The sequence below is a fragment of the Melampsora larici-populina genome, assembly GCF_000204055.1.
Source record: "Melampsora larici-populina 98AG31 unplaced genomic scaffold MELLAscaffold_9, whole genome shotgun sequence".
In the NCBI taxonomy this organism is placed as follows: Eukaryota; Fungi; Basidiomycota; class Pucciniomycetes; order Pucciniales; family Melampsoraceae; genus Melampsora; species Melampsora laricis-populina.
The window spans coordinates 933,147-959,590 of record NW_006768773.1 but is presented as its reverse complement, the minus strand read 5'-3'; the positions used below and the strand labels follow the sequence as shown (position 1 = coordinate 959,590).

The window sequence follows — 26,444 nt, the reverse complement described above, 5'->3', positions numbered from 1 at the left end:
TCATTTCTTACTCTATAAGCTATTCATCTGATAGAGTAAGATAGTCAGATGATATTCATCTTATAGAGGAAGAAAGTAAGATGATAGCTGTCAGTATTTTGTGCAAGCGAGTATGGAAAAAAAACTTGCTTGCATTTGATCGCTCTCATGACCAGGTATCATGAGGTATAGATACAGGTCACTTTCAATTTTTCCACAAGTGATTTACCCACGAGTGTTGATTTGCAGGATGATTTGATATCGAAAGTTATCCTATCCATTTGAGATGGTTTTTAATGATCATCAATCGGACATTCTCTCAATGGAAAGAAGTTGGAGATACACGTTCACAGAAATCGTCTCAAGTGGCTCATGTGGATTGAATCTCAAGTGACTCATGTGGTTTGAATGGCAAGTAAGATCAATATTTTTACTATTCAATATATTGATCTTTACGAGATCATACAAATATGGAGCAGCAAGTTAAAAAAAAACATCTGCGACATCATACAAAGATGGAGCAGCGGTTAAAAAAACAAATTGCCTCTGCGACATCACACAATGAAGGAGCAGCGTTTACAAAGATACCATGACTCAAGGGGCAGCAATTACAATGATATCATAATTACTCAAGAGCGAAGGGGAAAAAGCTTGATTGGACATGTTAGTACTCTGGGGAAGCAGGACGAGGGCTTGACACATCGGAATTGCCAGAATCTTCATCTTGAAGCTCATCGACATCCTTCTTGAGTTCGTTTACACGTTCCATGGCTTCGCTGACAAGATGAGAAGCCAGAGCAGGGTGCATGCCACGTGAGGTAAGTGAAGATTCGGTGAACTGGTGACTAGGTAACAAGTCAGTCCATGACTTGACGCCGGCACGCTCGAGGATCATTCGGGTAGTCTCGTCGTTTTGTGGAACATTGCAAAGAATTAGAAATCGCTCTAAAGCTTCAGCATGAGCTTGTTGGTTGTCTTCTTGGACGCCAGGTGTGTTGGATCGAAAGATCTTATAATCTACAGAAGAGAGCGGACTCAGGTATTGGTCAGTCCAGGGTATATATAAAGCAAAGGTTGTATAATAAATGTATATACCTGATTGCTGTTGTAATTCATTCTTCGACTCTTGAGATGAGTCAATGTGGCTAGGTGTTGGGGGATCGGATGATATGACAATCGTTACACCCTTGGAGCCTGAGCCTAAGGATACGGTCAAGACCCAAAAAATCAGTGACAACCCTCCAAAACGTTAGGCAGTTTGGATAATGAAATACCACGTTACCTGACTCAATACCGCAATCGCTACGCTCCGCTCAGGATTTTGGCATATCCTCGGAGCGGAGCGTAGCCCTGCGCTCTATTACACTACGCACAAAATCGCTTTTTTTATATTTTTTTTCAACTCGAGGGTGCGTAGTGGTGAAACCACTACGCTCATCGCTCAAGAGCGGCGCACATAGCCTTAAAATTGACCGAGGACCGAGTTCAAATAATTTTTTGTAAAGACAAAATAATCTTGTATAACTATGTATCATGTATAACAGAGAAAATAAAGGACCCTACTTCTTTTTCTTTACCAAGCTTTCAATATACGCTTGAAGAGCCATTGAGGCTTCTTCAAAATCTCCACCTGGGATCATGCCTTCCTTCATCCAGGCTTGGCAACCTACCAGACGCTCCATGGTCTTTGGTAGCATTCCTCCACGTGACGGGGTACAAATATCGGCCGCGGCGGAGAACGTACGCTCACACGCACATGAGGTCGCAGAGACTGACAGGTAATCACGAGCCAACTGGGCGAGAATTGGGAAATGATGTTCGTGTTTCTGTCATTGCAAAGAACTTGTTAGTGAGTTGAAAATGCAATGAGTGACAGTAAATAAATGCAAAAGACTCACCCTCCACCAATCAAGAGGGCTTTGATCTTTACTGATCGGGTATTTCCCTTGCAAATAGTCCTCGAGTTCCGAACTAGATGGCTTTTCAGTCGTCGTGGTGTTAGAAGCTCCAAAGATATCGAATTCGTCAGGCTCGTTGTTTGCATGATTGTCATCATTAGGTGATGGTGTGGCCTCTCGATTGTTGGTTTCCTCCAATAGCGTTTGGAAAGTCGTTTCGATGGCGTGATTTGCAGAATCTTCATGTTCAGGATAGTGGACAGAAAAAAATTTGCCCCAAAACCAAGGGTTCAGGACTGTCGCAAGGGTAATGCACTCAGTGCTGACCGACTCTTCCTGATACTTGCCAAGCCATTTGAGCATCTCATCAATCGCTTTGACAAGGCTTGCAAATTCGTGAGCTTCTGATTGATGAATCTTGAGCTCCTTGATAACTTGTTTGTACTCGGCTAGGACGATACATCCAGTTGGGCCATTGCCTTCCACTTGGGCAGTTGCGTCGACAAATGTCTAATTTATACAAATAACAGTGGATTAGTATATTGTCAAAGGTCGAGTTACAAGAGAGGATTTACCTTTAAAACCTTGTTCACCAATTCCACTGCATGCCATTCAGCAGGTGAGATGGTGACCCCCTTAAAAAAAGCTGCCTTGCGATCAGCAGCAAGCATGGAGTTGATCACCTGTAAAATTTCGAAATTAGTTAGACGTCACAAGAGACAAAGCATGGAGAAAAATTAAAGAGTATTTAACTCCTGTGCGTCGCAAGCCACCTTTCGGCTTTCGTAGTGACTGTTCCAGCGTGTCTTGCAAGGGCGCTTGAGCATGCGCCCTTTGCAACCCAACCGAGTTGAACGCAACTTGAAGTCGGATCGCCTGGCCGCACTACTGGCGATCTGACCACTGACTGTGTCAACCTGCAAGCATTCAAAGATTTACATTCAGCAAAGACATATAGTTGAAATGAATAAAACTTATATAGAAATACTCACTTTGGCAAGGGCCAGTGCGACCACATCATCCTTCTCACACGGTTCACCGGAAATTTCCATTCCCTCATTAGTAAGCTCGTCATCTACACCATCGGGCTTTTCAGGTAGGTCCTCGTCGTCGTCATCGGATTCGTCCTGGTCGATCTCAACCTCATCCTCGCCGTCATTCACCTCAAGGACCGGAATAGGGGCGGGCTGGTTGTGTGGGATACAAGGCTTGGCGATGTTGACCTTCTGACCAAGTGCTTTCAGACCATGCCCAACCGTGAGGTTGAGTTTATGGGCATAGCATCGAACGTGGTGGCCAGATGCTTGCCAGAATATTGGATCTTCTGCTTTTCCAAACATCGCCTGCATCTCTGCAGCCATAGGTGCATTGTTACTGCCACTGTCCGTGGTCTGAGCTAGCATGTAAGAGACATTTAAAACAATAAATTAGCAAAATTTAATATAGTGAGAATAAAAACAAGCTTATCTTCTTATGAAGTCCGTGACAAGTCAGGAACTTTCCTATTGGTTTTGCTAGAAGGGCACCAAAGTGCCTCCAAGCGACCATTTTGAGAGTTAGATGTGTCGATTTATAGTTCCAATCATCGTCGATATAGTTTGTGGACGCTCCGATAAAGGTGTATGTGTTGCCTTTTGTTGTCCAGACATTGTGTACCAAACAGAACTTCCCCCTATTAGTCTATTTTCATTTGGGAGTGAACGATGATATCAGTATAAGAGTTGAATATGAAACACAAGAGGAGAGATGAGAATGAATGAGAAGGGAATCTGACCTTAACTGCATTTATTGCCTGTTCATGTAATCCAGAATAAAGTATAACCGATTGCTGTGCTGCCCAGGTTCTTGATCAAACCTTGGCATCACGATTTACACCATAGAAAGCCGCCCGAAGGGCGGGATCCTCGAACCTAGCCCAAGGAAGAGCATGTCGGACCACCCAAAGAACCAGTATCATGTTTATCAAGTCGGCTGAGAAAGTTGGTCCTTGGAAATAAGATGTTAAAGTACTGTTCTTCTGAGATTCTTCTTCGATTGTCTCCAAATAGGTTGGAGGAAGTTTCACTCCTGCCGCAATCGCTTTGTGCCGCATCTTGCAGACAGGTCAACTTTCTTTGCCGTCGCGGTGACCCCATAATCCGAAATATGAGGTTTTCCCCTTACTATAGGTACCATAACACCACCGACACTGGTATTTGAGACCCTACACAGGAAAAAAAGTCAGTGATACTTTAAAAAATTAGGATGACATGATCAAATAAGAAAAATTACCTTAGGCGGGTAGAAGTATTTGAGGAGTTCCCTCACATTGCTACTCTGAGCCTCATTATAGCCCAACTCGCCCTTTGACCCAACGATCTCGACGTCTGACTCTTGCGACAAGTCACAGCCGTCAGGAACCTCGAAGTCCTAAAGGAAACATGAATAGTACGATCTTAGAAGATGACAGAGAAAGAGATAGATTCGATATGAAAGAACTAGTAGCAGGAACTCACATTCATTTTGGTTTTCTTGACCAAAGGCGAGTTTCCTTTCAACGGGCTACCCGATGGCGATCAGGCACGTTTGCTGCTGGACGAACGACTCTAGAAACAGCAATTGAATTAAAAAGTCAGCTCTGGAACTTGTATCTGATTGGATGTGATCATAGATATGTTTGAAAATGTGACCTACCTTTCCTTTGGAAGTTGGCTTAGCCTTTGGAGCAACTTCCTTTGATTTTTTAGTTGGAGTCGGGGGTCGTGGGGAAGCAGGTCGATGGGAAAGTGCAGTAGAGACTGAGTCATCTTCAGTACTTGGTGATGCAGCTATACTGATGGTAATACGTGAATCTTTTGGTGATCTAATAAAGCCTTGTTGGGATCGAGCCGGGCTGGGTGGTCGAAGAGTTCGACTCAACGACCTACCTGGTACCTGGAGGCTACTTGAAGTTGAAGCGAGAGAAGATGATTTTGATATGGGCATGGTAAAGATTTGTCAATATTCAATTCAAAGAAAAAGAAAAAGACGATGAAACAAGAGGGAAGATGAAGAAGATGAAGTTTTTGCAAAACAAGAGGGTACTTACTACCTGGTGGCATTGACAAATCCTCTGCAGTACCAACCACAGGCCAGCCATTGGTCAAAGTTTATCCAGGGGGTCGACAGATTGGTTCGAAAGGAGGTCCTTGCGCCTTCGCCACCGTCCATTGAGAGTTTTGAGTGATGTACGACGGAGAATGCTTGCAAAGGATTCCAGAGGTAACTCTGGGTAACCCTGTACCCCTGGGTACAGGGTTTTGCTCCGCTCATGAGCAGGGCAGCTCCGGTTGGGCTCCTGTGCGTAGCGGTTTGCTGCGCTCAGGGAAATTTGGCCCCTGGGTGCGGTGCGTAGGCTGCGCTCAGCTGAGTAGGGGCTGTAGCGCACATAAAAATCGCTCCGCACACGCTCTTTCGTGCGGAGCGGTTGCGGTATTGCCTGACTCCTTTTTGATTCTTATATTGCTTTCTTGAGACCAAGGAAAAGCATTAGCTGACGGGGGATCTGAAGACAGATATATCGCTTGGCCCACTCCAGATGGAGAGCCTACAAATATGAGTGAGATTAATCATTTGATGATCATTACTAAACTGGTTTAGTAAATCAATGTATATGATGATGCGAACTTACTTGGTTCTATTTTGACTTTTTTCATGTCAAATTCAGAGTTCAATAAAATCCCTGCATCACTAGCAGATCTTTTGGAAGCGGTTGGTTTTGGAAATAACAGTTTGGCTGGAGGTTCAAAAAAAGACCGGTTGGAACCGCCGGATTTGTGAAACGTAGGAGACAAGTCAAGTCGCATTTGTTTGCTGCGCATCTTGACTCGATCGTCGACTTTGGTCGCCTTATGGAAGACTCAGGCCTTCTTCATGATAGCCAGATATTCGTAAGTTCTGGGAGGGATATCGCGGGTTGCCATTCCGGATTTCTGGAATCAAGCACGAAATCAAGCACAAGGGGGAAGATAAGGAGAGGAATTCAAAAAAGATAAGAAGTCGAATTTAAAAAAGGCAGGAAACAAAGGGAAGGCGACGGAGTCAATAAGTAGTAGAATACAAAACAAGGATAGAAAGTCATCACTTACCACACCCTTGGCCCAGACCCACGCCCCGCTGTACGTTAATCGGTAGAGAAAATTCGGATCCCAAGGGCAGACTAGGATGGCGCCATCGCCGGGATTAGCTTTTTGAGTGTGTTCATGGAACAGTTGGGCTGCCAACTCGTGGAGGCGAATTTGTTTACGGGCATCCTGGCTCTCAAGCAATGTCAGATAACCGATAAGAATTGAACCCTTATCAATCAAAAGGGGGTATGTGACACACCTCTAGCTCTTGAGTAAGCACACCGACATGCGCTTCTGCTGCAGTGGGGCCGCTGGCGGAAGCAATCAGCTCTTTCGCCGCGGTGGTCTAAGTTTAATAGAAACGAAACAAAAAAATCAGAATAAGATTAATAAGAATAAGATAAAGAATATAATATCAATAACACTAAGAATAAGAACAAATAAGTAACACACCTGAGCGGCCTTTTTCGCTTTTTCTTTGGCATCTTCAGTAAAGATTATGACCGAACCCTTGTGCTTTGTTGCTTTCGCAAGCAAATCGACAAAGCCTTGCCAGGTTGGATAATCGACCAACGTGATTTTTTCACGTCCAACCTGGCCAACCCATTTCAGGCTTGGAGCAAGGTCGCTTGAAAGTACCATATGCCGCATGCCGGGTTCATACTCATCACAAATGTCTCCACACATACCTTTGAAATCTTTGAGAGACTTCCCGAAAAGACACTTGACCAGCTCGAGGACGTTTCCTTGATTGAACATTTTCGATTCAATTAGGTTGTAGCGCGCCGTGGTGGCAGCACCGCGGCGAGTTCTGCTAGCCACCTTCATCGAAGTTGCCTGGTTGACTTCAACCTCTTTTTCAGCGTGGATTTTGAACTTAACCTGAACAAACATTTCGTGTCGTTTATCGAATTGGATACGATTAGCGGTACCGATGCGGTAAAGAGGGTTTTGTTGACTGCAGGTGGCTGGAGCTTCCTCGCCAGTTTGATGAATCGAAGGCTTTTCGAAAACTGACCCAAAATTGACATCACTTTAGTAAAATGAAACTTGTATATGTATATGCAGAGAGACTGACTTACGTGAATTCATGTGGCCTTCCACTTCAACAGCGGGCACTACTGAGGCATCGGTGATTTGTAATTGTGGGTTAGACATGGTAGATTGTTGTATGTTGCCGAGCTGATCATCAAATAAAGAAGCGATTAGAAACAAGAGAATTATCAATATCATTCCAACGAAGCAATTAGAAGACCAAAAGAGGGGCAAAGGAACGCACTGATAACAAGACAGTGGAGTTGGTGTAAAGGTGGTGTAAAGGTTGAAAACGAAAGCTAAAGGTAGACTTTGATTGCACAAATTCGAAACCTGAGACAAAGGACCGATTGGTCAGAAAAAAATAGAAATCAAGCGAAAATAAATAATGTTTTGATTCTTACTGGCGGAGTTCAATGGAGAAGAAGAACAAAGAGATTGGCCAAATGCACGAATATTTAAACCTTTGGCCTTGACCAAACTGATCCCCGTTTTCTGATGATATCATATGATATCATAAGAGGTCATATGATAGTTTGTTTGGTGGCGATAATGGCAATGGGGTGCCAAACCCAAAATAAACACACATATGGTTAGAAGCTAGAATCTTCGGCATCAGATAATGAAATGAGAGCTGGCCTTGTTTGTTTGTTGTTGAAATCTTCTTTGTTTTGTGGTCTGTTACAAAAACACAATTGTCTCCATTGATACCAAATGAATGACAATAACCCTTCAAAGTCGTGTTCGAAATCGTGCAAATGAAACTTTGTTTGATAAATTTGTTGAAGAAAGTCAGTATCCGTGTTCCTTTCTTTCTTACCCAAAGACAACAACCCACATTCATATTCGCAATCGAAATCTTCAACTTCAAACAAGCATGTACCCTCTTTTGATTCATTGAAAATTTATATTCATTCCGTTTCCATTCCTATGTGGATAGAAGTTTGATTGATCAGTGTGATTGAAATGCTTGCATAGCAAAGAATAAAGAACTTACTTACGTATACGTACTTTCATCAAATGGCGTCAAGGAAGGCCTGGATGTCTAAATGAAGTCAGAGTCGAGGTGAGGTTGGAAAGTTGGAAATGAACCGGAAGGACAAGCCGGCCCAACAGATTTCGAAGTTGGATGCTTGGAAGTGTTCCATGACAGTAGATGACAGTTATGGACATTGGAAGACTTAACTTTCAAGGAAGCAAAATTAAGTTTAGGCCTGAGAAATCGAGTAAAACTGAGTTTTGGACGGCAGATTAAACCCTAGTTAAATCTAGGGAACACACAAGACCTCAAAACTTACCAATGATTCTCACAACGGCTGTAACTTGGAATGAAAAAATAGTTTTGAAAGATGTTAAAGCAAGTATCATGTTTCCAAAAAAAGAAATGATTGGAGTTTGGGTCTTGGAAAATTGACAGGGTGCTTCTTTGTAGACTCGGGAATAGGTGGGCATGGCCTCCCCAACGGAGTTTGAACTCATCATGTCTGCACTTAGCTCAACATGCCCCTTTTGTTATTGTTTATCTGAATCTAAATCTCAAATCAAGTAATACTCACTGTATGACAAAATCAACAATGAATTGCAAAATCACAGAGTTACAAAGAAAAAAATGATAATGAGTTGTGTTGAGAGCAGGATTTATAGTTGAAAACTTGGTGATGAACTTGGTGATGATTGATGGGTTTGATGTTGGTAAGAGGAATAATTGAGCTTGTCATTGGCATGCTGTTGATGGTATCAAGAAATTGTTATGAAGTCAAACAGAAAGATTGGGTTTTTGAAAATTAAACTCAAACAAATATGGGTTGATCAATACATGGGAACCAAGATGTGATGGGTCAGGAGGAAGGGGAAGGGGATATTGTTTTTGACAGTTATTAAGAGGAAAAAGACTTGATTTTATACTCAAGAAAACATAGTGAAATTGGCTGCAGCGAACTTGAGGGTGATTCATGGTACAATTCAAAAGCAAATTTACCCATATTGAAAACAAAAGAGCACATACAGGTGTTTAGCCCATGATGAATGAGTTGGAACTGCTTTGTCTAAACACACATACCCAAACAATATGGGGTGCTTTTCGAAACAATCAAAATCATGCTCCAATTATGTCCAACTAGATCTGCAAGCACCCCTCAAAAGCTGAAAATCATGAGACATGGATTCAGCGCTTCAGCGGGTAATTGGCAGATTTAGTCAGAGCTCATGTTAGAATCACCTTTTACGGTGTAGCTTAACAATGTCTTTTGGTTGAAATTCAACCCTATTTATACTAATAATCTAAATAATTTGATACACAAATTTGAAATGTCTTATAAGTTATTGTGGTTTTAATCATGGTTATATGCACACCTTGTGTGCTATCTTCATGACTCAGGTTGTCACCAAGAAATGTGCAGTCAATCTTTTGTCATTCCTTTTGACTACATCAAACATAAATTGTGATTTTTTGTTTATTTGATTCAAATGTAAAATGCTCTTGAGAATGTGTTTGTGAATTGTTCTCTTCGTCCTCCTGTGCTTTTGTTGCCTCTATTCCACTATGTCAATTTCTTTCATTTTGTAATTCACTATAATATGCTTGGCCTATTTTTTCATTTTAGCACTTGATTTTGATATGTACAGTCATGCTTTTATTACTGCTCTTTCACTCTCCAAGCTCTACAAACCTTCAATATGCTTTTCATCAGGTCAGCTTTGTTCTCCAAATTGTGTTGTCAAACTACTCTCTTTTGCAGTGTGTGGGTCAAGACTCACATGGCTTATCTCTTTACATCCTGTAATTATACTCAAACCAGGTGGGCAATATGGAGAAGGAAACATAGAATGAGTGGTACAACATGAGATGATCTATAATTGCAAAGATACAAGACAATAAAAGAAAGAGGTGGCCAAATCCAATACTCTGGATTTGGTCTGCAATAAGTGATATGGGCATTCAGTCAGGACACAGTACAAGGTTAGAATGGATCCAGTTTTACAAGTTGAGTAAATGGGAAGAGAGGTATAAAACAGGAAAAAAGTAACACAAACCAAAGTAGAAAAGCACACAGAAAGTGTATACGTTGAGAACAAAGGCAATAGCCAAATTAGGGAATCACAATCTGCTACTCTGACATACTTTTATGCTCCTCATTTTCCCGCTGTGCTCAAACCTTGAAATTGTCCCATATTTTTTTCCCATATTTGGAAGTTGAAAGTGCTTTTCTTCCTTCTTTTGAAGCAGAGAAGCTTTCATTCTACACTTGACATTGTTTGGAAAACATTTTTTGTTTTTGCATTTATTGTGCTCTAATGACATTTTACCTTATAAATTGTATTTTATGCTGCACTATGTTTTTGCAATTCCCCTTGAGTCTGGACATACTGGCACTACAGTGGTATGGAATTACCATCCTTCAAAGGGTGACTTGTTCCCTGTCCATCTCCAATGCAGCATAAAACCGCTAGATTAACCTCCCATCTCCCTCTCACATGCTGCTCCCTTCCATTTATCTTCTCACTTGGATTGCAATAATTGAATATTGTGTTTCTTCTGCTTGCCATCTGACAAACCATAAAACTGATTGCTCACTTACATGGTGATTTGTACAAATTCATGATTTTGTTGGCCATTAGGGGAATAACCTTCCACATGTGATACATGCTGTAACTGTTTTGAGCTTGAAAAAAGCTTACTGAAAATTGACTACATACACCAACTCAAATTTTTGGTGTAATTTCATCAACTAAACTTCATGTAACACCCTTTCTGTTACTGACAAATGGCTTCAAGAGTATGGCCTGAGCAGCTATGGAGGTATATGTAGTCAGTCAACGGTGGCTCACTAAGCTAAGCTAAGGATTTTTGCCACCTTGGCTTAGCTTAGCTAGAAGCCGCTAAGGAAAAATCCGCTAACACTAATCTTAAGGGATTTCCGCTAACGCTAAGCCATTAGCTTAGCGGGCGTAAAATGACACCCGCTAAGCCAATCAATTGGCTGCTAAACCGCTAATAGCGGCTTAGCGGCCCTTTTTTGCACTTAAAACATGTTTTTTGATAGCTAAGCTCCTGGCTTAGCTTAGCGCAGACCTGCTAAAGGAAAAATCACAATTTGATTAGCTTAGCTCGAGTGCGCTAAGGATTTAGTATTATCTTAGCAATAAAAAATTGTTAAGCTAATGCACCACTAAGCGCTAACTTAGCTTAGCCGTGCCACCATTGAGTCAATATTTGGGACAATCTTGTCAAAGTGATAAAAATTACATGATTTATCACATGTGATTTACTTATTTAGTTGAACAAAAAATTGAGCAGACCTGTATGTACATGATAGCCACCTATTTACTCAGCCTGACACACATATGTAGTGTGGGGTTTATGGCTCCGCATCCCATGTTTATGCAAACTCTATTCCTACATGACCACCTACAGGTTTATAAATGGCCAATCTCTTTTTCATGGCTAGATCTAAACCTTGTATGGATAAGTGGAGTGCCCACCTGGGGCTTTTTTGTGTGGTACTGAAAGCTTCAGTCCCAAAAAAGCCCCAGCTCAATTATTCAGCTGGGTGTGGGGGTCAGGGTGGATACAAAACAGGAAACTAATTTGATAAACCATGTGTGGTGGTGTTACTTGTAATGAGAATGGCAAGTCAGAATTTTTCAATGCAGAACTTTCTTGGTTTTGAATTTTCTTACATTGTAAGTTTTTGGGTTGCTGTCACAACATGTGACAGCTGCTGCTCATCCTCCTTTCACACACTCCCTAGGTCATGGACTATTCCACATTGTGCTTTTGTAAGTGGGTTCAAAGGAACCGGCAGGACCAAGAACTGAATTGATGCTATCAATGACTGGTAAATGGACATTCAGGTAGCTCTTACCTTTTTGATATTCAGATTAAAATTTATGCTACTCCTGAAAGGAGAGGTGATAGTTTACTGGTTCCAATACTTTTGCAAAGATAAAGTTTTTGATTGGTCAAAGGTGAATGTTCTTGCAAGAAATTTCCTAGCTACATATGTAGGATGCTTTTGTGCGGACTGCAATCTTTATAGATGTGGAGAATCCATTAGGTCAAAAACCAAAGGCATTGTTGTAAAGCTTGTCTCCCCCAACAATTGTAGATCAAATAATTGAGAGGTCAAACTTAATGAGAATCTCCAATGGCCCATGCCCTTTGAGATGACCACAGCATCTGACATTTTTACAAAATAAATGTAGAATTGTCCTGTGGAAGATAAGGTTATGGCCACTCACTTTTTGTTGGGGGGCAAGCTTTGCAAGAATGGGGGTATTGATTGCACAAAAAAACTCATTTTCAAGTTCTTCAAAAATCTTTTGAGTTGTTTATTGATTCTCACTTTGGAATGGATTTTGATGTTGATGTTGGTTTTGGTTTTGGTTTTGGTTTGAATGTTGCATAAGAGGGGCATAATTGTGATAAAGTATGAAAATATTGATCTTGATGGAGTTTGAAGCAATGAGAGGATGTTCAGTGCGGAACTCATTTGATCGATCGTCAGGGTTGAGTTTAGCTTTCAGATAGTAAGAAGTTCCGGTGTATATCTTCAGTGACTCTGAACCGACCGAGTCATGAGGCATAGGTTGATGATGAAAAGGAAAGTGAGGTTAGAACTATCAATGTTCGGAAAAAGAAATGAGGACTCATCAATCCCATCATCTCGCTCATACAGCGCTGTGAATCAAATTGGTCAGTGACACTCAATAACTAATTGAAATAGATGTAGTCACGACCAATTCCTTTGGCTGAAGCTGCGTGGTAATACTTACCTGAATCTGCGTGATGTCAGATCAAGAATCTATGGATGCCGTGTTGCCCTTGCTATTCTACCTGCCTGGGTCTGCGTGACATACTCACGTGGCATTCACGGCAAGCGTTATCGAAGTATTTGTGTCCTACAAAAAATGTTGTGAGACAAGCGAGGCATGCAACCTTTGAGCCATTCTTCCAAAAAATCGCCCAGTGACACCCTGATTCAACTATAGGTTTGAATATCCTATATAATGAAGCGGATTTCAAGATTGAAATCATAAGACTTTCTTACTCATCCTCTTTGTCTTCTCCAAAGTCGTTTAATAACCTTTTCCTTACATCTTGTGTTATAATTTCACCACCCTGATAATATATACATATATCAATTTGCGTTTATTGTTAATATTTTTCTTCGTATACCTATCCATATCCACCCCTTTACCCCTAATTCATAATCCTTAATTTCATCAACCTACAACAATACCTTCAATAGTAATCAGTTTACCATATACTCAAACAACATGTCATCAATCCGTTGGACCCTGCTTTTTCTATGTTTGTCATTCAACCTTTCCAGCATCTCGTCGGCATCAACTTCACAGCCCTCTCTAAGAGACCTTCGACCTCGAATGATGGGGGGTGGAATGGGTGGCGCCAGCAAAAAAGGTGCTGATGATGCGGCAGGTCCCCCAAAGAAGGCTCCAGGTGGTGGTGGTGGTGGTGGACCTCCCGGCGGTGGTGGTGCATCCTCCGGCGGTGGCGGTGTATCTTCCAGTGGTGGTGCATCTTCCGGTGGTGTTGGTGCATCTTCCGGCGGTGGTGGTGCATCTTCCGGCGGTGTGGTTCCAGGGAGCGGTGAGGTGGCAGGCGGGGGGTGCGGAAAGTATGCAATTGTCAGGTTAGTCTCATTTTCATTTTTCACTTCGCGGTTTGGTCCAGGCCATTGAAACATATATCTGCTTCAAAATCTTTCCAACGCCCAGTGCCAGAGGAACAGGCGAGAAGCAAAAGAATCCTACGGGATATGCTGGCTTTATCAAGGGTCTCATGAAGCAAGTACCAGGAGGAGCCAATTATGAAGTTGTCTATCCAGCCACAACCGATTATTTGAACGGACCGAAGCAAGGTGCAACTGATGCGATGAAATATATCCAGGGACGGAAAACAAATTGTCCTTCTCAGAAACTAGTTTTGCTCGGATATTCAGAGGGTGCAATGGTAGTAGTTCAATTGTTGGCCAAGCAAGATTTTCCAGCAGAATCTGTCTCTTCAGTAATCATGTATGGTAATCCTTATTGGCAAGCAGGAAAAGCTTGGAATTTCGGAACAGCTGTGAGTAATCTAACATTGACCAAACGATTCCTAAGAGTTTGGTTCTGATCACTCTTCATTTAACAGAAATCTGGAAAAGGTGTCGCCTCCGCCACTGGAATTAAGCTTCCTCCCGCTTTCGGACCAAGAACGCAAGATATCTGCTTGAATGGTGATATTGTCTGCACCGGTTCTGGTGGAATGGGAGCACATCTCAAATATCCTGGAACTTCTTATGAGAAAGATGCAGTCACATTCTCCGCTAAAATGCTTGGTGGAGCTAGTCCACCCGCGGCTGGTGCATCGGATGTTGGAGGTGCCAGCTCGAGCAAAGTTCCTGGTGAGGGCAACGCTATGGGTGGCATGAAGATGGGTGGCATGAAGATGGGTGGCATGAGGCGATGAGACGCGAAGAATTACACATGAATGTTAATGACCATCCCATAATGTAACTCGATTTTTTTCCCGTGACGCTCCTCCTTCAATCATCATGGATCTTTCTTTCTCCTTCTTTATCTTTGTATCTCGCACCCATACATACAGTTTGACACCAAATTCTTTGTCCTCCATATCGATTGTAGTTTTTCTACAATATCCTAACTCACCTTGGTTATAATTCATGCCAAGACCAATAAGAAACAAAAGTAAATAATATCCTAGTTTCTCAATTATCTTCCTGTCATGTATATATCAATTTGCATATCTGTCCATGATATCATCATTGCACCTGCTTCATACCAAATATTTGGGTTTTTGATCATAAATGATCAAACCGAGACGAGCAGAATCTGTCATGTGAAAATGTTTTGTATCTTGATAAGTTGAATAGTTCATAAAGATTGAAAAAACCTGACCTTCGCATTCATGCTCTTCTCCATAAAACACACATGCGAGGCTTCGAAAGCAATTAACCCTTGCGATACAGGCATTTGTTGAATTCCGATAGGCACTTTCTCGGGGTTCACCGTTCTCCTATCAAATGTTTAAACTTATCTTGTGCTCAAAAAACAAATTGATTGGTTGATCCTTCCAAGATCAGAGATCGGGTTAAAAAAATTCGTATCAAAATGAACGACAGTCCTGAGAAAACAAATTAGCAAGGGCAAAGGAGCAAATGAGCTTCGATGATGACTCCTTTACTCTACAATAGTAGGAGAGCATTATAACTCAAATTCACAAGATTGTCTCATTTAGTTGTTTGGTTCAGTCTTATGGGCGATATCTTCACTCAATAAAGGATAAAACCTTCCAAAGCATTGCGAGGTGTCGTATAGTATGGATGATTACAGTCAAGGGTATAAAATCAGATAACAAAAATTGATGAGCAAGATCACATCCACCACTGAAATTTATAGATTTATATTTGTAGATATTTAAAACAAGCTGAGAATGATTTCAAGAATGACATGCAGTCAGCTGTGAAGGTGATAGAGATAATGAATGATATGATAACAGTTGTATTAAATCTGTTGAAATTCGATATGTTAATTTGTTAATTTAAGCGAGGGGAAATGAAAGATTGAAAATAGAACACCACACATTTCGTTCGACCAACAATATAGTCAACAAAATCAATAAGACCAGCGAATGAAGGATTACAAATGAATCTTATGATAACAGTTATAGTAGTACTAAATTTGATGAAATTCAATATGTTAATTTGTTGATTTAAGCGAGGGAAACTGAAAGATCGAATAATAGAATACCACACATTTCGTCCACCCAAAAATATAATCAACAAAACCAATAAGACCAGCGAGAGAGATAAGAAAATGAGATTTAAGTAATAGTGACGCTTCAAGTAGACTGTAAGTAATAGTTGAATGAAAGTGAAAATGAAAAAAATATCACAATGATTTTTTTTATCTAGAATATTGAAATATTTTAAGTCTCCTCAAGATATAACTTTTCCTTCAACAAATCTTCTAAACTTTTCAATCTCTCCTGTGGATCCTTCTTCAATAATAAACGTACAACTTGGCAAATATCATTTGAGACTGATTCCGGGAATTGGATTTCAGCAATCACTGTATTTACCAAAATTCCTTTCATGATGTCAAGTGAGGATACGCCATCGACACGAACTAATAAGAAGTGAAAGTCAGCCATTCTGCAAAATACGAGTAAAGAACAAGAGACGAAATTAATTAAAAACAGTGTGACATACCTGGTATGAAAGGAATACTTTTATGGGTCATCCTGTACAACATTATCCCGAGTGCCCACCAATCAACAGCGTTCGAGTAAGGTTTATTTTGCAGCATCTCAGGCGCCATGTAAACAAGAGTCCCATTGCAACCAGTACTTAATCCTGAAGGGGCTTCTGTTGCAACGCCAAAGTCGATGAGCTTGATTGTATCGTCGTCTTTCAAGAGGACGTTTTCTAATTTGATATCTCTATGAATAATTTGTTTTGAATGAACATATTGAAGAGCCTGAGCCACTTGTTTAGTATAATTTTGTACTTGTTTTTCTGTAAGAGGAGCCCGATCAATTCGTGCTTTGAGGTCACCACCAGCTAAGAATTCAAGAACGATGTAAAAGTAATCTCGAGTTCGCCAGAAGCCGTAGATTTGAATGATATAAGGATGTTTGAGATCATATAAAAGCTTGATTTCATTCTTGATTGAGGCATCTTTATTTTTTTTCTTTGCATCAACCCGTGGGATTCTCTTGATTGCGCATTGAAGTTGATTTGTTTTCCAAAAAGCCTGAAGAACCCACCCGAATGCACCTGATCCGAGTTCCTTTTTAACATCAAACTCAGCTCGTCTTACATTTCCACAGGACCGACTCGAAGCGTGATCTCTATCCCAGACGTCGAAATTCGGAGGAGCCGGAAATTCAGTCGAACGTTTTCGCTTCATACTTGAATGTGAATAGGAAGTAGTAAATAAGATGTGAGAGTGTTACGATGATGTTTGTAGGTGATTCAGTTGTTGGAATAAGCTATAAAGTTGTTTGAGATGATTATAATGATGAGTGAATCGAGTTAATATCAATATCAAGTATTAGATGAGATGGAAAGTGTCTAGGAGATACGCGTTTATGATCTAGTCGGTAGAAGAGGTAGTTTTGAATGGAGATGTGAATGATGAAAGGATTGAGTAGATGTGAATAGGAAGTAAGAGGAAAAAGTCTTGAGGATATATGTGTTGATGATTTAGTAAAAAATGTCTAGGAGATACGTGTTTATGATCTAGTCGGTAGAAGAGGTAATTTTCTATAGTAGATGTGAATAGGAAGTAAGATGAACAAGTCTTGAGGATATTGGTGTGATGATGTAGTCGGTAGCAGAGGTTGTAAAGTGTTGTAGGGGAATTGGAATGACGAATGGTAGGAATCGGATGGTGGAAGATTTGGTCAAGAGACGAGTACAAAGGAAGTTGAGGTAGCCGAACTTCGATTGAAGCTGATCCGCTTTGTACAGCCTTGTATTGTAACTATGTTGGAGGCGGGCCGCATTTTCAAAGCGTAGGAACATAATGTGATACATTATTTAGTCGAGAGAATAAAGTTTTTAGAAATTATGATAATGCTCATAATGCTAATGACACTGATCATACCGACGCCAAAAAACGTATAGTATTGCATTTTTAAAAAGACCATTAAGAAGACCATATGGGAATGCATTAGAACCATAAAATCACGAGACAGACACATATTTGGATGTCAGTCTGATTGATAATGCGTCCTATCACGTCCTAGATGTACCATTTTTCTCGACCAACAGAATATGTCTTTATGGTAAAGTCAAACTCAGTCGCGTTCTATTATTGAAGACTCAATCCACCTTGAGAAACGTCATACACACGTCTGTGACGTCTTCTAATTAAAGCCTTGATAGAGGAACCCAAGTCTCGCTTTGTATGGGCCTCGTCAGCATAGAAGCAAGCACCCGTTTTACACTTCAAAAAGTCGAAGACCGCACTCAATCGTGGGTGCCAAAAGCAGACATCGAGAGTTGAGCAATCTCTTCAGTTGGAATTGTGGTATGGATCAATATCAAAATCAGAGTGTTTTTAATGCCTTAACCATTTATCAACAAAAATCGACGGACTGAAATTTCATCACAAGTAAATGCAAGAAAACACTTGATGATAACAATATATTTCACACGAAACTCTAGATATATCCACAAGCCCGTGCCAATAAGAATGATATAATACTCATGCCGAAAATTCGCATTCTATAGTAATCAAGGAACAAGATCTAACTACAATCAACAAATCAAGCACGATCGTTCTCGAATGAGCCGACCTTAAACAAACTCCCGGGGTTCTGTCATGCGCGCGCAATGTGGACCGACAGGAACTTGTGAAGCCAAGGAAACAGTAGACATGCTCAACAAATTTTTCTATCTTCTGTGGGATAAGGTATCGGTTAGAGCCATATCTCAGAAGCGTTGTCGAGCTAGCGATTCAATCAACCAGAAGAGCAAATCCAACGAAGCAAAAAAGATGACGACCAGAACACGGGGCATCAAGAACAAAACCACTGATCGTAAGTCTTGTACTAAACACATTGTGCGATAGACAGGTGAAATCTACTCCCAAGTTGGAGATGATTATACTGTGATGGCGAGGAAAGTGTCGGACTTTTGCATCCATTATCTGTGCGTCGTCCAGCATTATTGTTCATCACATTTTGTCAAGAAGACATGATGCGGTCGTTTAGGATTTAATTGCATACAAATATTTGTGGATCATGATGAGGCTATTGAGCAATTTTTTGGTTTCATTATAAATCGATCATCGTGGCATCCATCATAACATCCTTATAAGTCATTGTAATCGCAATCATGCCCCTGCATCCGAAAAATCAAGCGGGATGTGATAATTTAAAAATAGTGGGAACTACTGGTGTATGAAGATGGTATTGATTAATGGGAGTGACTCCATATCGTCGATAAACTTGAAGCATACGCATTTGACTGCAACTGAGTTTGTTCCCATCGCATAGGTTCATCGCGTGCAACTTATATTACTTAATAGATCTAATCTTATAGATGGTTTAATGGAGATTCATACCAAAGAATCGGTTTCTGAAGAATTAGAACATGCGATGATATTGTGAAATCTTCTACTGGTATAATTGGTTTAGATCCAGTTGAAACTATTGAAACAAGAGATTTAGTACAATTCTTGATGATCGGATTAGGATAGGCTTGATTGAATGTATCCCAAACATTGGCATTGAACATTCTTTGAAATAAAACTTGTAGATACTCGATTATTTCAAAAAATACAATAAAAACCCCTCCATTACATCGAATTTCTGTGCAACGCCCAGCATTTTTGTTCATCACATTTTGTCAAGTGAAATTGAAGGGGCCGTTCAGCATTCGGATCACATACAAGTATTTGTGGGACATGAGAAGGCTTTTGAGCAGTGTTTCGGTTTCCTTATACATCGATCATCAGGCCATCGATTGTAATCAAAATTATAATCTGTTGACCGATCATTCCAATGTACTGTCAACCTCTCATTTTTTAATTTAAAGTGCCCCTCCATCCAGAAAATCAAGCGGGATGGGATGATTCAAAAACATTGCGAATAACTTGAGAGTGAGTCCGGATTGTAGACGAACTCGAAGCATACACATTTGGCTGTAACTGAGCTTGTTCTGATTGCATACGTCTCGATAGGTTCGATTGAATGTAAGCCGAACACTGGCATTGAACATTCTGTTAAACAAAACTTGTATATACAAGATCTCCTAGAAGAATCGATACGAAGAATCGATACCTCTGAAGATATGCACTTCGAAGATATTCAAACAAGATCAAGACGATCGGTTTTGTTTACTCCTAAAGAATCTTATCGGTCCAACATCGAGTTTGGCATCCAGCCATTGAAGTCAGTCACACGAACGTGCAGACCGAATATTGAGGATATCTTCTTGATGCACGATGCACCAAGACAGGCAGAGACTCTGTTGTCATTTCTGATGATCCTGGCTCTGGCTCCGATTCCAGATCTCCTAGAACGCGTCTTGATCCATTGGTTGTATATAAACCACCTGGAAACCATCGTTCAGAGCAAATTTCAATATCTAACTCCGAACTTTCGTTCAATGGAGGTTTTATTGATCTTTTCGGCGTGGTGAGGTCAGAGGTTGCGTAGTCAGAATAAGACCTGGTCGAATCGACGTCAGAAGTTTAGACCTGGCGTGTTGGTAACGATCAATCGAATTTCCATGTGAAGGTAGGAATCGGATATAAGAAAGTAAAGTGCGATTTAGATTCAGGTCAACTTGTAAAACAAAAACAAACTTGAAGAAGAAAGTCAAGATAGGCTTTAGACTTCAAAGTTTTCCAATCGAGTTGTTAAAACCGAAGGCCTTCAAGGCTCAACCCCTTTTTGGGATCTTTCAAATCAAACTTTCAAGAAAAAAAATCAATAGACGCATGCCACCCATGACGTATGTATGCACCTGCACCAGCTGTGTTGCGTGCGCGCTTTGAAGTTTTTCTACTCAGCGACGATGTGAGTTGACGAGGTTTTTTAGATTTCTACTGATTTGAATTTCTACAAAACCTTGTGTACGAAAAAGATTGACAAGCTAATCCAACTTCCAAGATTATTGGGGTGGGTCTTACTTGGATTTACAAATTTGTATTTATATGTATACTGGGACTCGGGACATGATAAGGAACTTGAACCCCTTTTATTTCCACTTTTTCTTGCAAGAGGAGTTTCTCAAACACGATTACTTTCTTGATCGTTTGGATGATACCACCTAACACAATCGCTTGATTTCGAAACCCTTCAAAACGTCAACTTATACATACCTTTAAACCCATCGATACACTCACTCGGTTCAATCCTTTACTTTTGGTCAACTTATCTTCAACAAGACCATCAAGATGAAAACAAGATGGATCCAACATTTCACAACTTGCGTACTCCTGAGCCAATCGATCCAAGTCCGATCAAAAGTTTCAATACCTTTAACGAATGCCATCAATCTATTCACCGTTCCAATCAGTATAGGTGATCCATCTACAATCCATCATCTTGGGATCGATACCGGTTCACTGGTCACATGGTGTGGAGCCATCACACCTTATGTTGAAACTAAATCGACTGTCAATTTAAACTTACCTATGCAAATTAATTATGGATTTGGTGATGCTGAAGGTGTATATGTGAATGATACGATCAGTTTTAAATCAGAAGATAATGATCATCAAATCATCATGCCAAAAGTAACGATTGGAAAGATTTCATCACCTGTTGTAAGTCATGATTTCTTTCTCATCCTATGTAAATTAATCCCATTTTAAAACAAAGAAAAACACGTTAAATTTGACCATAATCTCTTTTTTTGTTTCATCACAATTTGATTGAGGTTTTGTTTTTTTAGGGATTTGATGGTTATGATGGATTAATAGGATTAAATCCAGTTCCATGGGAATCCGATCCCAACTCAATCATCGAAACCCAAACCGTAATGGTCCATATGTGGAAAAGAGGTTTAATACAAAAAAATATGTTTGCAGTAAGTTCCAATCCGTTCTCGTCTCTTACCATAACCACAACCATATCATGAATAATTCGAATCGATTGTTCTTTTTTCATCGGCTTAGGTTTCTGGTAAACCTACTAAATCTATGAAACCGGAAAAGAATGGTATGATTACTTTTGGTGGGTATGAACCTTCGTTATTTGTTGGTGAATTGTATTGGTATGATTGTTATTCAGGAAGGTATGTGATTTTTCAATTCAATTCAATATATATATACATAAAAACTTAACTCATGATTTTTTAATGTGATTTTGTTTATTTGCTTAGTCATTGGGATTGGACGGCTTCTGTTCGGTATGGAGAAACCTCATTAAGTTCAGGTCCGATTCGTGGTATGTTCGATACAGGTAAATGATTCACATAAATCTTCAAGAAAAGATACCAAACTGTAAGCTAAGATAAATGACTTTAAAAGGTTTCACAATCGGTCCAGCCTTATCACCTGATCTCTTCAAGAAATACATAAACTCGATTCCAGGAGCAAGATGGGATTCCCAAGACTTTCAACAATCTAATCCATCTGGAAATATCAATAGACATTTATTAAAGATTCCTAAATCTTCGATTCATCAAATGAAAGATTTATGTTTCAAAACTCAAGATTTTAAAGATTGGTGTTTTACTCCTGAAGCTCAATTGATACCTGAAAACGTCTTGTTTCATCAAACTTATAGGTACTCTTTCGTTTCTCCTTTTCATGGTACTAAACTTCCTTCATTTAAATGTAAGTTTGACTCTTAAAAAATAATATTAGGTGTGCCTCAAAAGAGATTTGAACTTATTTTTTTGGGGGTTGATTTTTTTTAGTTGGAATGAAAGGTCATGAGAGGTTTTATGTTGTGTATGATGTAGAAAATTATAAAGTGAGTGGTTCATCTTTAAAAAGCCATTCATTTCATCATTCTTATCCTTGATTTTTTCTATGTGATTCAGATTGGTTTGGCAGAGACAGCATGGACGAAAAGCAAGTTTTGAAAAGCTAGAAACTATTACCCAGAAAGATTTTCCAAGGTTTTACTTTAGTTTACTTCTTATATAGATTGATAAAGTGAAAAATTAACCAAGTGTTTTGATTTGGTCATACATATATATCAACCAACTTAAAGTCTTGGTTTTTTTGCTCTGTGTTGTATTGATTCTTTTTTATTTATGGACTTTTAAAGTAGATTCCCAATAACATTAATTATCAAGAAAAAGAAAAAAAAACTTGAAAATAGTTGAGATCTTTTTAGAGATTATCAATGTTTTTTTCGTGGTGTGGATGGAATATGATCGTGTGTTATCTTTGTTTGATTTTTTTCTTTCTTGGGTGTAGATTATTAGAATTTGACAGAAGATTTTAACAAGTTTCATAAAGAATGGTTTATGGACAATTGTCTAGAGAGTTACTTGCAATCTTATGTTCTAAAGTATAATGGTAAGTGAATCATTTGGTGATTTCTTATTTGGTTTGATGATGATTGATCTGATCAGTTACTCTGGGTATTATGAGTGAAGTTTGGTATTGAATTCTAATCTTTATAATCACTTGACTTGAGAAAGACCTTACCCTAACTTAACTAAGGTCCCTCTACCTCGTGAGCGAGCCTTTAGCGAGTAGAGGGACTTACCTGTAATGTCGAGTTTCTTGGTGAGGAGCAGATTGAGGTTTTGGTGGTGGGAATCTGTACTAATACAACTTTTCCGTATCGGAATACAAAATTTCCTTCTCTTGGCTTATGTTTTGAATTGGCTTCTTGTTCATCTTTCTATCTATCCAACTTTTGATTCTCAAATTGAGATGAAAAGTTTTCATTGAGCTCAAAAAGAGCTCATCTGAAATTTCGAATGCTGCGAGTTACCGAAAACAAAAAGGTATGTAATGTGAGACCTTGTGAACCTTTCGACTCAAATCTGCACTGTTGATCATCAGAAGTTGACCGAGAAGAACCGGTCAACAAGGATCAATTTGTTACATGAGAAGGATAAAAACTCGAGAAATTGTGTTTCTGCCATTGGTTTTTGCCAGTTGCTGTTTTCCGCGGAAACAGCAACTGGAAGTTTTTGAGATACCTACCACTTGTTGACCACTACACCAAAACCTGATCCTAAAAATGAGTTCGCACATTGACCCAGCTGTGGGAGGACTGGATTCAAATACCGAAGCCAATAATCGAGTGCCGGCGGTCAGCACAGCTGGAGCTGAAGAGCCTGCTCAAAATATCACAATCAGGATATGTGATTATATCAAGAAGACATCTTCAATGACTCCAAAGGAATTCATTCGGAGTTTACTTGATTCTGAGGTCCCTGGAGTTGCTTCGAGACGCCAATATTGGGCTACACAGACTGGTTGGTCTTCGACCGAGAAACTTATCTTGAGTATCAAGAAACGAGTGATTGAAAGCGAAAAAAAGGATGGTACTGACCGATGGAGTACCTTCATCCTGAATGAGGCAAGTCTCTTCCAACAACATCAGAGAGTTGAATCCTTTCTGATGAAGTTGCAATTTCAAAAGGCTCACGAGATTGTCAATCGTGAAGAGCCGCCTCGAGGCTATGCTCCAAAGGGAAGCTTCCATAGTGCTGAGCGTGTTGACTACAAGTTTTTTGAAAGCCCATCTGAAGACCTTCGAGAAAATATCTTGCGGAACAGCATGCCTTTCCTGCATTCTCTAATATACAAGAAGATTGAATTAGCTGTTATGGAACGAAATAAAGTGCGTGAGGAAAAGTCAAAAAATATTGGTGATGCAATACATCTACCAACAGATGACGAGAGTACTCTGGAGACTATTCCTGCTGAGTCAATGGAAGGTCTATCACATTCAGAAAGACCTTCCTCAAGCAGGACTGATGAGCATCGACTGAAGCATGTACGTATCTTTGATTCAAGTTGATTGAATTTAAAGCAAAATATTAACTGATTATGTATCACTTCAACAAGCTTCCTTGTACTATACTTGCGATGATAGCTTTTTCCTGCAACAGACGCTTCAATGGGACACAACTACAAAACTCAATCTCCTTTATTGCTTGCGGTATTTCTGAGCGAGTGAATGATTATCTACACTTCCTAGGATTAACAACAAGCCGTCAAACTGGACTGAAAGCCATGGAAACTCTTGGAAAAGCTTCTGAAGAGATCATCAAAAATAGAATGTCCCAAAAATATAATCTTCGGCCTTTCACAACACTTGATAATATCGATATTCAAGCACGTGTTCATAATCCTCGGATTGAGGCGTCTACAAAGATGTTCCATGGTTCTTATGGATATCTTCACTTCTTACCTGGACATCTTCTTGATAAAATCGACCCCAAGGATGCTAGTCTCGAGTCTCTTCTGAAGTACATCGAAAAAAGCCAATCAGAACCGTTTGAAATTTTCTCAATGTTACGCAGTCAAGAAGATCAAGTACATTGGTCCCTTGTACTGAAGTCGCAGCTGGCTAAAGCTCTCTTGGATTACGAATTCAAGAAAGACTCAAAAACATACAAGACTTGTAAAAAAATCCTCAAAACCGTCCCCCCTCCAGTGGACCAAATCGAATGGTACAAGCCCGATCTAGTGATGCTCAAGATGATGAGTGCATCAGACAGCTCATCTGCAGGAGTGTCTGATATGCTCAATCAATGTTTAAAGCAAACTGGCGAGGACCCGGATAAATGCGCTGAGGGAATTCAAGTGTTCAAAGGAGACATGGGGACTTGCTTGAACTTTGAGTCATTGACTCGCCAGCGCTTTCCAGCTGAGGTAGCTGCAGAATCCTTGAGTAGTGTTCTCAACATGCCCGGACTAGCTCATACAATGTGGAACATGGCTAGCAAGCTTATAAGCCACCATTGGGGTGATTCGAGTAACTCAAATGACACTGGTCTTCACCGTACAGCTAGTGCGCTTGCAATGCCAACGGACAGACTTCCATCTCAACAGGATTTTAATTCTTTGCTACAAATGATTCACAAAAGTCATACGGCGACTATGGTCTTTTTATTAAGATATGTATGAATTTACTTTTGTCTTTGCAATATACCTCTTGAGCTGACGATTTCTGTCTTTCAGCACACAGGTAATTCAGAGTCGTGAATCCCCTGTTCAACTCGATCAACCCAATGTAGCCCAGTCCATCATTGATGAATGCTACAAGAAATACTTCACTGTCTCATCAGTCAAAGACTCTTCAAAGACTGGAGACTGGACTTTGTATAATCTACGCCTACGGCTTCGCGACTTTGCCACAATTGTTGAAGGTGATAATGCAATACGAGTAGGAGATGTAGGCCGTGTCCTGCTGATGTGGAAGAGATGGGCTGTTATGGCACATGGAGTCAAAGGGCTTTCACACTACGCAATACACCTGCCAAGATTTATAATGATACTCAATAAATTCTTACCTCCAGAGACTTCTAAAGCAATAAAGCATTCACTTTTAATTCCAACTGGAGGGCGCGACGGACACTGGGTCGCCAAGGATTTTTATCTCGAGATTCAGAACTATTGGCTGAAATACTTCTATAATAACTCGGTGGGTCTTTTCCTCTTTCAATTGTTCAATTATCACATACTGATCAGATAGATAACAATAGGGTCAGGGTACAAAGATTGAAAATCTTATGGAAAGATTTTCAATCATCATCCCACTTGTGCGAACAATTTTCTTTCTTTTGTATTCTTCGGTGTGATTACAAGGGTTGATTGAGTATAAATCCTACATAGCTACGTGAGCAGATACATCAAATAAAGACTCGATCTGGTCTGAAGGATGTATATCAAAACAATCCACATCCAATCTCCGAGCAAACCATGAGAAACTTTCTACATATGGCTCAGGTTCACCTGAGCGATCCCGAATACTCTCAATATA

General features: G+C 40.1%; 4 protein-coding genes across 4 annotated transcripts; 2 read left to right on the top strand and 2 right to left on the bottom strand.

Moving 5' to 3' along the window:
• Positions 1-6,545: 6,545 nt before the first annotated feature.
• On the bottom strand, positions 6,546-7,543 carry MELLADRAFT_77190 (uncharacterized protein; the record flags this gene model as incomplete). The annotated part of the gene is made up of 5 exons (XM_007407389.1): positions 6,546-6,556; positions 6,652-6,975; positions 7,045-7,144; positions 7,242-7,330; positions 7,402-7,543. 3 exons carry the CDS (start codon positions 7,118-7,120, stop codon positions 6,546-6,548), a joined length of 411 nt encoding a protein of 136 aa, XP_007407451.1.
• A 5,841-nt stretch (positions 7,544-13,384) lies between these two features.
• MELLADRAFT_96357 (family 5 carbohydrate esterase) lies at positions 13,385-14,471 on the top strand (the record flags this gene model as incomplete). The annotated part of the gene is made up of 3 exons (XM_007407569.1): positions 13,385-13,653; positions 13,739-14,087; positions 14,154-14,471. 3 exons carry the CDS (start codon positions 13,385-13,387, stop codon positions 14,469-14,471), a joined length of 936 nt encoding a protein of 311 aa, XP_007407631.1.
• Positions 14,472-15,950: 1,479 nt separating this feature from the next.
• On the bottom strand, positions 15,951-16,342 carry MELLADRAFT_96356 (uncharacterized protein; the record flags this gene model as incomplete). The annotated part of the gene is made up of 2 exons (XM_007407388.1): positions 15,951-16,150; positions 16,234-16,342. The coding sequence occupies 2 exons, from the start codon at positions 16,340-16,342 to the stop codon at positions 15,951-15,953; spliced, it is 309 nt and encodes a 102-aa protein (XP_007407450.1).
• Positions 16,343-20,720: 4,378 nt separating this feature from the next.
• Positions 20,721-22,636, top strand: MELLADRAFT_123279 (aspartic peptidase A1; the record flags this gene model as incomplete). Its single annotated transcript, XM_007407570.1, has 7 exons — positions 20,721-21,307; positions 21,436-21,570; positions 21,659-21,777; positions 21,865-21,944; positions 22,013-22,321; positions 22,405-22,460; positions 22,544-22,636. The coding sequence occupies 7 exons, from the start codon at positions 20,936-20,938 to the stop codon at positions 22,634-22,636; spliced, it is 1,164 nt and encodes a 387-aa protein (XP_007407632.1).
• Positions 22,637-26,444: the final 3,808 nt, after the last annotated feature.